Source organism: Lonchura striata, chromosome 11 (assembly GCF_046129695.1).
Source record: "Lonchura striata isolate bLonStr1 chromosome 11, bLonStr1.mat, whole genome shotgun sequence".
NCBI lineage: Eukaryota > Metazoa > Chordata > Aves > Passeriformes > Estrildidae > Lonchura > Lonchura striata.
The window spans coordinates 22,759,004-22,771,422 of NC_134613.1; the positions used below are offsets into that span (position 1 = coordinate 22,759,004).

The 12,419-nt window shown below is 40.2% G+C and overlaps 1 protein-coding gene across 1 annotated transcript; it reads right to left on the reverse strand.

Annotated features, from left to right (window-relative positions):
- Window positions 1-742: 742 nt before the first annotated feature.
- On the reverse strand, window positions 743-10,415 carry LCTL (lactase like). The gene is made up of 13 exons (XM_021552618.3): window positions 10,292-10,415; window positions 9,160-9,320; window positions 7,634-7,721; window positions 7,288-7,397; window positions 6,879-7,007; window positions 5,702-5,797; window positions 5,016-5,070; window positions 4,773-4,934; window positions 3,612-3,886; window positions 3,170-3,296; window positions 2,544-2,743; window positions 1,972-2,035; window positions 743-858 (listed from the first exon to the last, which is right to left on the reverse strand). The coding sequence occupies exons 1-13, from the start codon at window positions 10,413-10,415 to the stop codon at window positions 743-745; spliced, it is 1,707 nt and encodes a 568-aa protein (XP_021408293.2).
- Window positions 10,416-12,419: the final 2,004 nt, after the last annotated feature.

Consider the following 12,419-nt stretch of genomic DNA (forward strand, 5'->3'; position numbering starts at 1 on the left):
TCAGGCACTTGAATTGTGGAACCAAGTTGTTACAGTACTTGTTTCTACCTGCAGTAGAAGGGAATTTTAGGTGGAAAATTAATTTTGGAAGTACTTGGATTACTTAAATTTCACATTTTTTTGTGTAATATATTATAAAGTTTTAAAAGGTAAGTTTAAATTTCAGAGATGTGGTTTAAATCTGATTTAGAAATTGTCACCTTGGATTACTCACTTCAAACAACTCTTCATCACAACTAAATAGCAAGGAATGTATTATCCTAAATTGTAGACGTGAATAAGTTCCCATTTAAGCAGTGCTCTTGGAGTATTTAAGTCCTTTTATATTTTAAAATCATGTCTGTCTTTCTTCAAATAGCAATTACAAGGTAATCAAAATGCTGTTGATGAACAGACTGAAATCAGAATTTGCAAGCAGCTTTTAATCACTTGAAATTTGTAAGATTTTAATCTCTTTACTCTTACCTATTTTTCTGATGAACAAAATATGTAATAGTTTGCAAAATAATAAGGATTGTAAAATCTACTGCTTAGAATCAGTGGAAAGAGAATGTATTTTGGTAAAAACAAAGAAATGTTTTGGGAATTGAATAGAAAAACTATAAAAGCTCTAGGTGGATTGACAAATACTATTTCATTATAGGGGTATAAAAAGAACCATCTGTGGTAATTTTTAACTACTCAAATAAAGCAGCTGCAGCTTAGTCCTTTTGGCAAATGATGATGTGTGCAAACATCAATTTTAGCTGTGGTTTCGAAGGTAGAATATGAGGAGGACAATACTGATGAGAATGCAGAGTGTGAAAACTGTAGGAAGAACAATCTCTGTCACCATTTCCATGTGAGTAATCAGGGAATCTAAAATTTGAGAAATGAGGAATATGTAAGAGATTTAATCCCCTGGAGTACAGTAATACCTAACTTAGAGTTAACATAAAGATTTTTTTTGAACATAAAAATGTTGACACTGGCATAAACAGCAAACAAAGCAAACAGAATTTCCTAAGTCTGCAGATACTGGAGCAAATCCATGATAGTTTTCCCTCTCTTTTTCTTTTGAAGTTAAATTTCTGAAGATATGTCAGTGGTCAAAGGGCTGCAGAAATTGTCCTTGCTGTGAATTAGCTGCAGTGCATTAACAATAAATTACTGGTCCTCTGATATTTATTTCCCTCACTTCAAGGTGAAAGAGATTTGTCAAAGAGAAATCCTTAGGAAGCTTTGCCTTTTTATGATTGCTCTCTATCTACTTGAAAAATTAAATGGGTTTTATTTTGTAGAACTTTATTCCACAGAGAAACCTGGAAGAGCTCAGTAAACCCACTTCATTCACACTGAACATGACCTGGGAGTGGAGGCTGAGCAAGATTAACCTAAATTGACTGCTGGGATGTTTCCTACCATGTGGAACTTAGCTCATTTTTAAAAAATCTATAGTAGTTATTTGATCTTTCTTAATAAAATCCCTACTTCAGGAATTCTGAAAGGTCCTGAATTACACTAGGAGGTTTTTTAGGTGTTCTGGCTCAGTTGTGTTGGGGTTTCTTTGTTACCTGGAGCATCAGAGCCCAAATTTAATCTTAGGCCAGTCCTTAAGCCCTTTTATTTTATTTTATTTTTTTTTTTCATTCCCTTTATGTAGAAGTCAAGCATTTAGAGATTTTCTATGTGATTATCTTGATTTCTCTGGGTTTGGTTTGTGTTTGAAAAAGCATTCAGCAGTTTTGTTTTAAGGAGAAAGCTGTCATCCCCAACCTCAATTTTAAGTATTAGCTCTTCCAGTTTCTGTATTTCAGTAACATCCACAGCTGATCCATTGGTTTTAGTTGGAGACAATAAATAAAAACATTTTTCTTTAGAGCGTTGTAGTGCTTTTGGGGAGAAAATACCTTTTAGCAGCATTCAGAGAGCAATTTAATAGCTGAACTTTACAGAATCTGCTTTTATAGAGCAAAACAGAGGCATCCTTACCTGCAGCAAGGTGTTGGTGTGTGGCAGAGCAGGTGTCCATGGCCTTCTGATGCCAGTGTTCCACCTGGGAAGGGTGACAGTTCTGAGAGACTGAGCATCCTCCTCACTCCCACAATTGTCCCTGCACCTAACTTAAAACCACTTTATTCTCCCAACACGTGGGTTTCTGAAAGTTTCTTTGTGGTGTTTATTTCAGTGTATTTCTTGGAGTTAATTGTTTAATAAAGTTTTTAATGGTACATAATACATCCCAGGTTATTTTCCAGTAGGATAGTACATATGTGGAGTTTTCTGCCTAGAAATCCGACAGCACTGCTAAATAACTTCTGATGGAGAAATTTTGACTGCATCAGGAAGTCCAGTTGGAGTTTGTGGAATGCTGTAGGAGCAGTAATTAAGGTTGTTCCCGCTTTCAATATCTGAGTATCTCTGTATTAAACAGATCCCTATTTTAGGGAATCAAAGTGTCACTTCTGTACCATATTCATACAAGTTGTTTCCTGAAATTCAATGTGACATTTGCACACAAAGAAGAAGGGGAAAAAAAAAATCAAAATTAACAGCTACATCACCTCTCTTGGGTTTGGAAATCCATTTGCACTGATAATCTTTTTATAGTAGTCAACAGATGCCTTTGGGTATCGTGGTTTGTTCTTGTTTTTGAAGTCAATGTAGTAAAGCCCAAATCTTTCAGAGAAGCCTTTGTTCCATTCAAATTTATCCAGCAGAGACCAGGCAGTGTAACCTTTGACATTTACACCATCATTTAGAGCTGGAAACAACACAAATGACTGATAAAGGTGGGTTTTGTCTTTAAAATGTGGTTCTGTAAATGTTTTGGTTTATAGCAGGAACAGATGGGGAATAGGACAGAAAAATGAAGCACAAATTAATTCAGATTATTTGAATTGTTGTCTTTAGCTTAGAGGTACTAGAACTCTGGACATGATAATTTCTCCTTTCTGAGAGTGGAAACTGATGATTTATTGCAGTATTAAATCTCAGGTAGGTTATTGTAATTATTAGTATTAATATGTTTGCTTAGGTTATCATTTTGGTGAAAATTTGATGGTCTGGTTTGCTGTCCATTTTGACTTGTGAATAGTTATTTCTCTGTGATGGAAAGGACAAAGTAAAAAATAAGCAGAAGTTGAAAACACCCTGAAAATCAGATCCCATAAAGCTATTTTCAAGTGACCTTTGAGTATCTCGTTGATGTATCCCTTCAGGTACTGGATCCTCCACTCATCACACAGCTGAGGGCACTGCACAGTTTCAGACATTCCATTCTCTGTCACATAAATCAGGGGGTTCCCATACTGGGTCTGCAAACAGGAATGTTTAAATTTCTTCACATAAAATCATTTCATTTTTACAATATATGAATTAGCAAAGTACATTAAAAGCAATTTTCTACATTCACTTACCTAAATAAGAAGAATATGTAGTAGGAATTTAAGTTAACTATGGGGTTTATTTTAAAATGACTGAATTCTGTAGTTTTCTGAGCTGAAATTCAGGGTTTTTTGACAACGAAAATTCCCACTAGGACAAGACCAATAGCTGAAACTGTTGAACATCTAAATCTACACCAGGCGTTTTGTTTGCTTCCTTTCCAATTAAAGATCTGCTCTACTCACCTTAATGAAGTTGAGCAACCTTCTGAACCCCCAGGGCACAGAGTAGAGCCACTTAGGGCCTGGAGCTGGCCAGTTGGGGTCCACCAGTTCAGCCAGGTCATGGTCAGTGTGGTAACTGGACACTTGGAGGAAGGGAAAGTTCTTCTGCAGAACATAACGAGTGGTAAAATGACCAATTCCCAGGAAATCCGAGGTGCCTTTAATATAGGTTTTCTCTTGAACTGAAAAAGTTGGTAATCTTGATGTCCCCAGGCCCTGCTGGGCACTCTTCCTGCCTAGCAAAATAATTACAGGAAACAACTTCTGAGGAGCACAGAAATTGGTTTTCTTTATCTCACCAGCAATAAATCATAGAATCATAAAATCCCGGATGGTTTGTGTTGGAAGGGACTTTTAAAATCATCACCTCACCCCCTGCCATAGGCAGGAACACCTTTCACTATCCCAGGATGCTCCCAGCCCTGTCCAGCCTGGCCTGGGACACTTCAGGGACCCAGGGGCAGCCCCAGCTGCTCTGGGCACCCTGTGCTGGGGACAAATAGGGTTTTCCTGAATTTAGTGTTAATGTTGAGGGCACCTGAGCTTAATTGGTTTTTTAAAATGGGATAATATTTCATCCTTTTGGTTTGGAGAATTAAGTTGGGTACAATACATGAAGAAACAGTGATTTAAAGTGTCCTGGTGTGTCCCCAAAGTGCTTTAGGAGCTGTGTCCAGCCCGGGGGCCTTTGCTTTGCTGTGTCTCCCTGTTGCTGTTGAGGCAGGGATGGGAATGAAGAGGCTCTATCTTCAGAAGGCAAAGAATGATCTTTATTAAAAAGCACCTCTCTCTTTTATAGAGAAAATTGTGAACATTAATTTCATTGGTCTTAAAGTAACAACATTTCACCTGATTGGTACACTTTGATTTAGGTCAGCGTGGTAGAACATACCTATAAACACTATGAACAGAAACCAAGATAATAGATTGTTTATATTCCTCTCAGACTTTTTCCCAGGCTTAGCCTGGCAGAAATATTTCTCTTTTTCTCTCTGACTGAACTGAGAATATCCACATCTCCCCTGTGCCCTCACTTGACTGAAGCACACATTGGCCAGGAGTTATTCCCCTGTAATGTGCTGGAAGTGTGGATCTGTTCATGTCACAGCTACTGGGACTTACCTACATAATTCTTCATAACTTCTGGGTAGTCCCCTCTGTAAATGGGGTTTGCAAACCATCCCAGGTGGAACTGGATGTACCTCTCAGCAGCATCTCTGTCTGTTTGGCTGTGTGGATCAACAGGTTCCCCCCAGCCACTCGTTAGGGAAATTCCAACCATCCCTTAAAACAAAGGGACAGTTCTGCAGTTCTTGAAGCCCTTAACAGAAACAGCAGCACAATCACAGAATGAATCCTCATTACCTCTCTGCTCCCTTCGCCAGGTGCTGTTGTAGGAGTGCCAAACCTTGGCATGAGTCTGTAAAAATAATGTAGAAATAGAATAAATCATGTGGCGTTTTCATCTCTTAGGGCATGGAAAAACTGGTGAGCACTTTTTGCACTGAAGTCGGCCTAAAAATACCACAGAATTTTTTTTTTTTTTTGTGTGTTTGTTACAGAAAGCTCGATTTCATGTAAGACATTACAAAGTCCTTTATGCAAGATTCCTTCCCTGAATTCCAGGACATCCACATGGAGCTGACACAGCCCTCAGGACAGGGCTCTGCGCTTTGGATGGCTTTCCCTAATTTATTCAGGCAGATGAAAGATTAATTTTTACCAGAAACTTCCTGAAGTCACTTGCAACATTCAGATACATTTCAACAGGCCAGGATGTTTTTTTCTAGACTAATCTGGATGTTTTCTTTTTCAACCACCTTGAAACCAACTAGAAGAGACATTTATAATATAAGGAAATTCAAATTGTTGCAAGTGTTAAATCAAGCACTGAACATTGGTGCCTTGGATTCTGCACTGGAAGTTTAAAGCCAGACGATAATTTCAGTGTCCTACTTGGAAATTACAGGGCTGTGAAACTATATTTCAGTTTAAAGAGTGAAGTCTGCTAAAAATCCTGAACTGACACACAATTTCAGGAGGATTTTTACTTTAATGATGTGATGAGCAGCCTTGTAGGCGCCGCAGCCGCCGAGCTTCAGTCCTGGCGCGTGTTCTCCTGTTTCATAGCCCTGTTCAGCCACTGCCTGCAAACACAGAGTCACAGAGTCAGTCCTTCTCTGGGCTCCAGAGATGGGCTCCATCCTCTGGATCCTGGGCTCCAGAGATGTGCTCCATCCTCTGCACCCTGGGCTCCAGAGATGTTCTCCATCCTCTGCATCCTGTGCTCCAGAGATGTGCTCCATCCTCTGGATCCTGTGCTCCAGAGATGGGCTCCATCCTCTGCATCCTGGGTTCCAGAGATGGGCTCCATCCTCTGCACCCTGGGCTCCAGAGATGGGCTCCATCCTCTGCACCCTGGGCTCCAGAGATGTGCTCCATCCTCTGGATCCTGTGCTCCAGAGATGTGCTCCATCCTCTGCACCCTGGGCTCCAGAGGTGGGCTCCATCCTCTGCATCCTGTGCTCCAGAGATGGGCTCCATCCTCTGCATCCTGGGCTCCAGAGATGTTCTCCATCCTCTGCACCCTGGGCTCCAGAGATGGGCTCCATCCTCTGCACCCTGGGCTCCAGAGATGTGCTCCATCCTCTGCACCCTGGGCTCCAGAGATGGGCTCCATCCTCTGCACCCTGGGCTCCAGAGATGGGCTCCATCCTCCGCATCCTGTGCTCCAGAGGTGGGCTCCATCCTCTGCATCCTGGGCTCCAGAGATGTGCTCCATCCTCTGCACCCTGTGCTCCAGAGATGTTCTCCATCCTCTGCACCCTGTGCTCCCCTGCCTGGGCTGGTCCTCCCCAATCCCCTCTTCCCTTCCTTGGCTCCCATCTCCTGCCTGCTTGTACTGAGCTCAGGGTATTGGTGAGGAGGGTTAGAGGGGTGAGCTGAGGAATGGGGAAGGGGAAAAAACAGCTGCCTTTCCACTTCTTAATTTCTAATTTCAGTCTCTCCAGCTGAGGAGTTTTCAAAAATTTCCTGGAATTTCATGTCTTAAAACCCTGCCCTTGTGCAAAATCTGCTTGCTGAGATTTTTGGCCACAAGGATTAATGGTTTAAATATTTTTCCTTTCCATTTTTTTTCACCTGCTCTCCTCTATTGTCACTCCCACAGAATTTTGGGAACAGAACAGTGTGATGGGAGAGTTTGGAAGGAAAGCATTCATGACTTACCCAAGGATTGCTGAATGTAATCCAGTGTTTCACACGGTCACCAAACTTCTCAAAACACAGATTTGCATAATCATTAAAATAATTAATCATGCTTATATTCTGCCAGCCACCATACTTTTCTTGGAGAACCTTTGGAAATAAGAATTTCAAGATTCAATAATTTTACTTGAAGGTCAGCTGCTGCTTAAAAAATACTTTTATTTCTATTTAATTCTGTTTCTATTTCTAGCTCAGAAAGGTATTTTAAAACTTCAATGCACGTAAAATCCAAATGAACAGGAAATGCAAATTCTTAAAATCATGCAGGTTTTTCTAATTTTTTAAAGTACTCTTAGTTCTTAACCTTAGGAAATTATTTCTATCAGAAGGCTTTATTTGAGGTGTTTTACTAATTCAAATACTGTCTGACCTGTGGCAGATCCCAGTGGTAGAGGCTCACAATAGGGGTGATGTTGTTTTCCAGAAGGCTGTTAATTGTGTCATTGTAGAATTGTATTCCCTTCTCATTCAGTTGCTCAGCTGACGAAAAGCACAGACAAGGAATTACCTGCATTGGTTCCCAAATAACAGGAAGAACAGAAATCTAAAAATATTAAGCAAGGAATTTTACAGTACAGTGTTGGGAATTCTGTAACGGTGAAATGCAGACAAACAGAAATCTGGATAACAGGAATGCTGAACAACTGTGGGTTACTCAGGAGTAAAATCCCTTACAGGTAAGAATATTGGGAAGAATGTGGTGGAATTGTGCTTACCTTTGATGCCTGTGGGCATAATCCTTGGCCATGAGATAGACAAGAGGTAGTGATTCACCTTCAGCTCCTTCAGTAACTGAATGTCATCCTGTGAGAAGAAAATCCAATTAACACATCCTGAGGCCAAGCAGAATAACTTCAGTTCTTAACTAATTCTGAATGCAGAAAATCCATGGAAGATTTGCACAAAAGAGGATTCAATCTGTTTTTTCTAATCTTTGAGGTGATGCCTTGTTCTGCTTGAAGCCTTCCTCTTTAACCACTTTTTTGACAGCCCAAAGAAGTCCTGTAATGTTTTGTGCAACTGTGGAGACTGAATGTTTGCACTGCAGAAAAATGAGCTGAGGTTTTGTAGTGCAATTATATTTATATCAGAATTTGTGTTAGAAAATAATAGAGGCCTGTAAATATTGACTTCAAACATTTCAGCTCAGGCTCAAAAACATAATTACTTGGGCTTTCCTTTACTGTCTAATACTGGAATGAGAAAACCCCCTAAATCCCATATGATTATATGTTCTTTTGCTAAGAAATTGTACATCTTCAGTGTTCAGTGAAAGTAGAAATTTGTGGTATTTGTGCCAAGGCAAAGAGAATTCTGATAATGAAAGCAAGAAGTGCTCTGATATAAAGAGGACCAGGTAAGTGGACAAATACAAGCAAGTTTTAGAAAGTATTTCTAAATCCAAATTTTCTCTGTGTCAGTCTATTCTGGTGCCACACCCCAGTGAGGCTCAGAGTCCCAGTTTCTCTGAGATACTTTTTAAGCTCTTTCAAACTTTTTAAAGTTCTTTCAAACTTCTGGTTTGAGAGGTCAAATGAAACCTCACCTGCCATTTCCCATTTTAGGAGAGTAAGGCATAATTAGTTTATTTTCTATTAGTTTTTGCTGAGACCTCTGGTTCTCTCTTGGACTTCATCTTTGTGGAGAAACCTCACTGGACTATAACTTCTATTAAATTAGTTGCAATTCCAATTATGTAACCCTGCCTTCTCATAGTCATTTGGATTCTTCTTACTGTGTATCTGTCTTTCCTCCAGCACAGTAATTTGAAAATTGGTTTTGATGGTATTAGCCTTGGAAACATGTTGTGAACAGAGCTGCATTGATTATTTGTTTATTATCCTTTCAAAAAATGGGCAATATCCAGACTGAATTTTAAAGCCTCTGAAAAATACATAGAAAATCTCATACACACACACACACACACACACACAAAGTTAATTTTATTTAAAGGTCAAATATATTTCTTGTATTTCTAACTAAAGCATTTGGACTTCCTACAGCATCTAGAATATTTTTTGGACACAAAAATCCTGAAAAGCTGAGATGTATCTGGGAAGCACTGTGGAATTATTGGTTTTATGAGCTTATAAAGGAAGAAGATTTTACTGTACTGCTTAAAAATATCAGCACTTGGCTTCCTAAGTTGAATAACCTTTAGAGCAGCTAAATTGTTCCTTCAAAACAGGAAAGCAGGATCGAGGGATGGCCCCAGAAGATTTGAATTGCTCTTGAGCCCTACCTTGACTCTGTAGTAGCCCTCACAGGCGGAATCTCCCGTCTCGTTCCCCAGCACCTTCCCTTTCCTGTGAGTGAAGGTGTCCCAGACGCTCGGCCCTTTGCCATCCTTGTCCCACGCCCCTTCGGTCTGGTAGGCAGAACTTCCCACACCCCACAAGAAACCTGAAGGGAAAACCAGGGCAGTTACTGAACCGTGTTCCTGCTGAATGGTCTCGGTGCTAAATGTTCGTAGGAGAAAGGAACTGGAAGTGAGAGCAAGCACTGCTGGAGAGGCCCAGGTTTTCTACATTTCCAAATGTGTCTGTGCCTAAATAGGTCTGGAAATGGGGAATAAATGAAGCTGTCCTGTTCTGATCCACTGAAAAAGAAATTGAATCTTTTCATTTATTAAGCCTGTAAAATCTGTATTTTACAGTGATGAGGTAGGGCACTGATAGCAGAAATATCTTACTGTAAAAAACAAATTAGGTTTCCACATAATTTCTCCCTCCTGGTTTTCATGGTAGCGTTAGCAACTACAAGTTTAGATGTTATGTAAAATATACAGAAATATTCTGGATTATTTTCCTATTGTTACACAAAATACCATATCATAAATTACTTAAAAACTTGAGCATGAAAACCAATCAGTGCCTCTATCTTTCTAGTTTTGATTTTGCTTGGATGAAATATGTTTAAGTACGCGTTGAAGAAAGAATAAGGTTTATAAATCCATACTGAAGAGTGGATTGAATAATACTGAACAGCTTGAAACAAAACCCAGCACAGTTATTTCACTGATTTCTTAAATTAGCTGCATAACAAAGGGTGTTTTGGTTTATTTCATTAATTGTAGGTAATTTATAAAAAGGAGAAGAGTTCTCAGGTATGCCTTGTTACACTTGGACATGAGCTGTTATGTGTGAGCCTTTCCTCTGGATTTCCTGCTGAAGTGGATCTGTGGAATGCAGGCTCATGTGGATCCCTGTATGCCCAGGAGCAGATCCCAAAGCGTTCTGCATTCTGCAGCCACCTCCATTTCTGTTCCTGCCATTTCCCTGGAAGCACACAGAAAACCTCTGGCTCACTTCCTTGTGCAAACAGGAGCAAATCTAGAACAATCCAAGCCCAGAGCAGCCGGGTTTGGACGGTACCAGCTGGAAAAGTGCCGTAGTAGAAGGAGCCTGGGTTGTTCTTGGTCCACGGGAAGTCCTCGGCCACGCTCAGTCCCATCGCTGCCACCAGCACAGCGCAGCACCTCAGGGTGTCCCTCCTCATCCTCACCAGCTGCTCCCTGCCGGGGAAAACACCAGAGCTCTCTCAGGGGTTGCTGCTCCACAAATCTGTGGGGTCCAGAGGGAAAAGATGATTTTTTTTCTGCTGAATGGGAGCTATAATTGAAGGCTGAAAGCTTGGGCAAAGTGGAAGGAGCAGTTAAACTTCTGGCAGGGTGGGGAAAACAAGGAAACATTGATCACCTCAATCAAAATTATAATTATTAGAAGCCACATATTTTCGCTAATGTTACTTTATTCTAAAGGTCTCTTTGTTGGTAACTGTTTAGTTCTGAATTTCAAACTGTTCCACAAATATCAGTAAGTAAAATCCTCTAACCATGACAAAAAGAAACAATTATGCTGGTAGCATCTTCCCACCTGTCATGGCAACAAGCCCTGTGGAAGTTGGAAAGGAAAACTAATACTTGCAATTATTGCAGTTTTAATTAATTGCAGCTTTTATCTTGATGTTCTCCTTTTTATCCAATCCCAGCCTGAAATTTGAACTGTGACATTGAGTTAAATTATTAGACACATTTTAGCTGAGTTAAATAAAGTTTCAGAAGGGCTTTTTAGAAAAGCACTGTTTCCCCAAATTGATACAGTCCCCAAAGGATGTTTTGCATTCCTGAGCATCTGTTGCTGAATCTGAAGATGGGGCTGGGCCATGAGGAAAAGCAGAACAAATATTTTAAATAGTCATGTTTTCATTGGAGTACCTGAGCTTCTTTGCAGGTTGGCTCCTGACCAAAATGAACCCCCAAATGTGGCAAAAAGCAAAAGGTAAATGACTGAGCCCCTTTTCAGAACATGTAATAAATGTACAACCTCAGAGACCTCCTGTTCCTGTTTATTAATGATCATCCCGTATCTGCTAATTAACACAGGAGCTGCACAGCTGGCTTGGGAAAATGGAACTACTTCAGCACTCAAGGCTTTAGTCCTGGATTCAAAATATCTCCATCTCGGCATTCCAAGTGGGAGCATTTAGATTACAGGGTTTGTAGCAGACTACAGACATTTTAAATCAGGTCTAAATCTTCTAGAATTGCTTTTATTTTGAATATAAAATGTCACAAATACATGTGATTTTAACTTAGACATTGCCAGTAGCTCTCTGTTTTAGTCAGTAAATTTAAATTTAGCATTGCCCTTCATCTTCTCATTAGCCCTGACCAACAGTCCCAGGAAAAGGAGGCAGGAGAGCAGGAAATGTTCAGGGGGTCTGTGCATGTTTCTGCAGCTGAGCACTGCCCCAGGGCAGCAGGGCTGTGTGGTTTGACAGAGTGCTGCCAGGAGCTAGGAACTCGTCTGGAATTAGGCATAACAACAAAATCAATGTATTTTTCACTTTTGGCTTGATTATTCTTAGTAGTAGAATTAGAAATAATTTTAGTACCTCAAGAACAATAAAGAACTTTAGGATTTTACAGCACTCTGTACTGGATAAAACAATCTATGCACAGTCTGCTGTAGAATATTCAAACACTTTTCAAATTCATATGTACATTTTGGAACTTTGCATTGCTCTGTTTTTCTGGCCTGTATCTCTACAAACACAGTAGAAGAAACAGTTTTTCCAATAGTACAAAAATGTTTAATAAGTTCAGACTGTAAGGATGGTCCTGTAAAACCCTTTTCACCCCTGGTCTGGCAGCTGGGATCCCTTCTGCCCTGATTGTAGCTGGAGTTATTTCCATTTCCCCCATCCCTGCCTTACCTGGTGTTCTTCACAACAGATGTGTCCTGTCTGGGAGATTCCTCTGAACTGCCACAAACCTACCAGGGCATTCAGAATAAATTTACTTGCCCAGAATAATTGCATGGAATTAATCCAGGCTATCACAAAACCTCGGGAGAAACATCTAGTTGCAAACAGCATTTTGTTCACTTACAGTCACAACAAAAAAGAACAATCCTTTTGTATCCAGTCAATGCTGCAGGACAAGCTTTAGCTTAACCACAGGAATCTGTTAGCAATGAGGATTTTCCTTTGTAAGCAAAA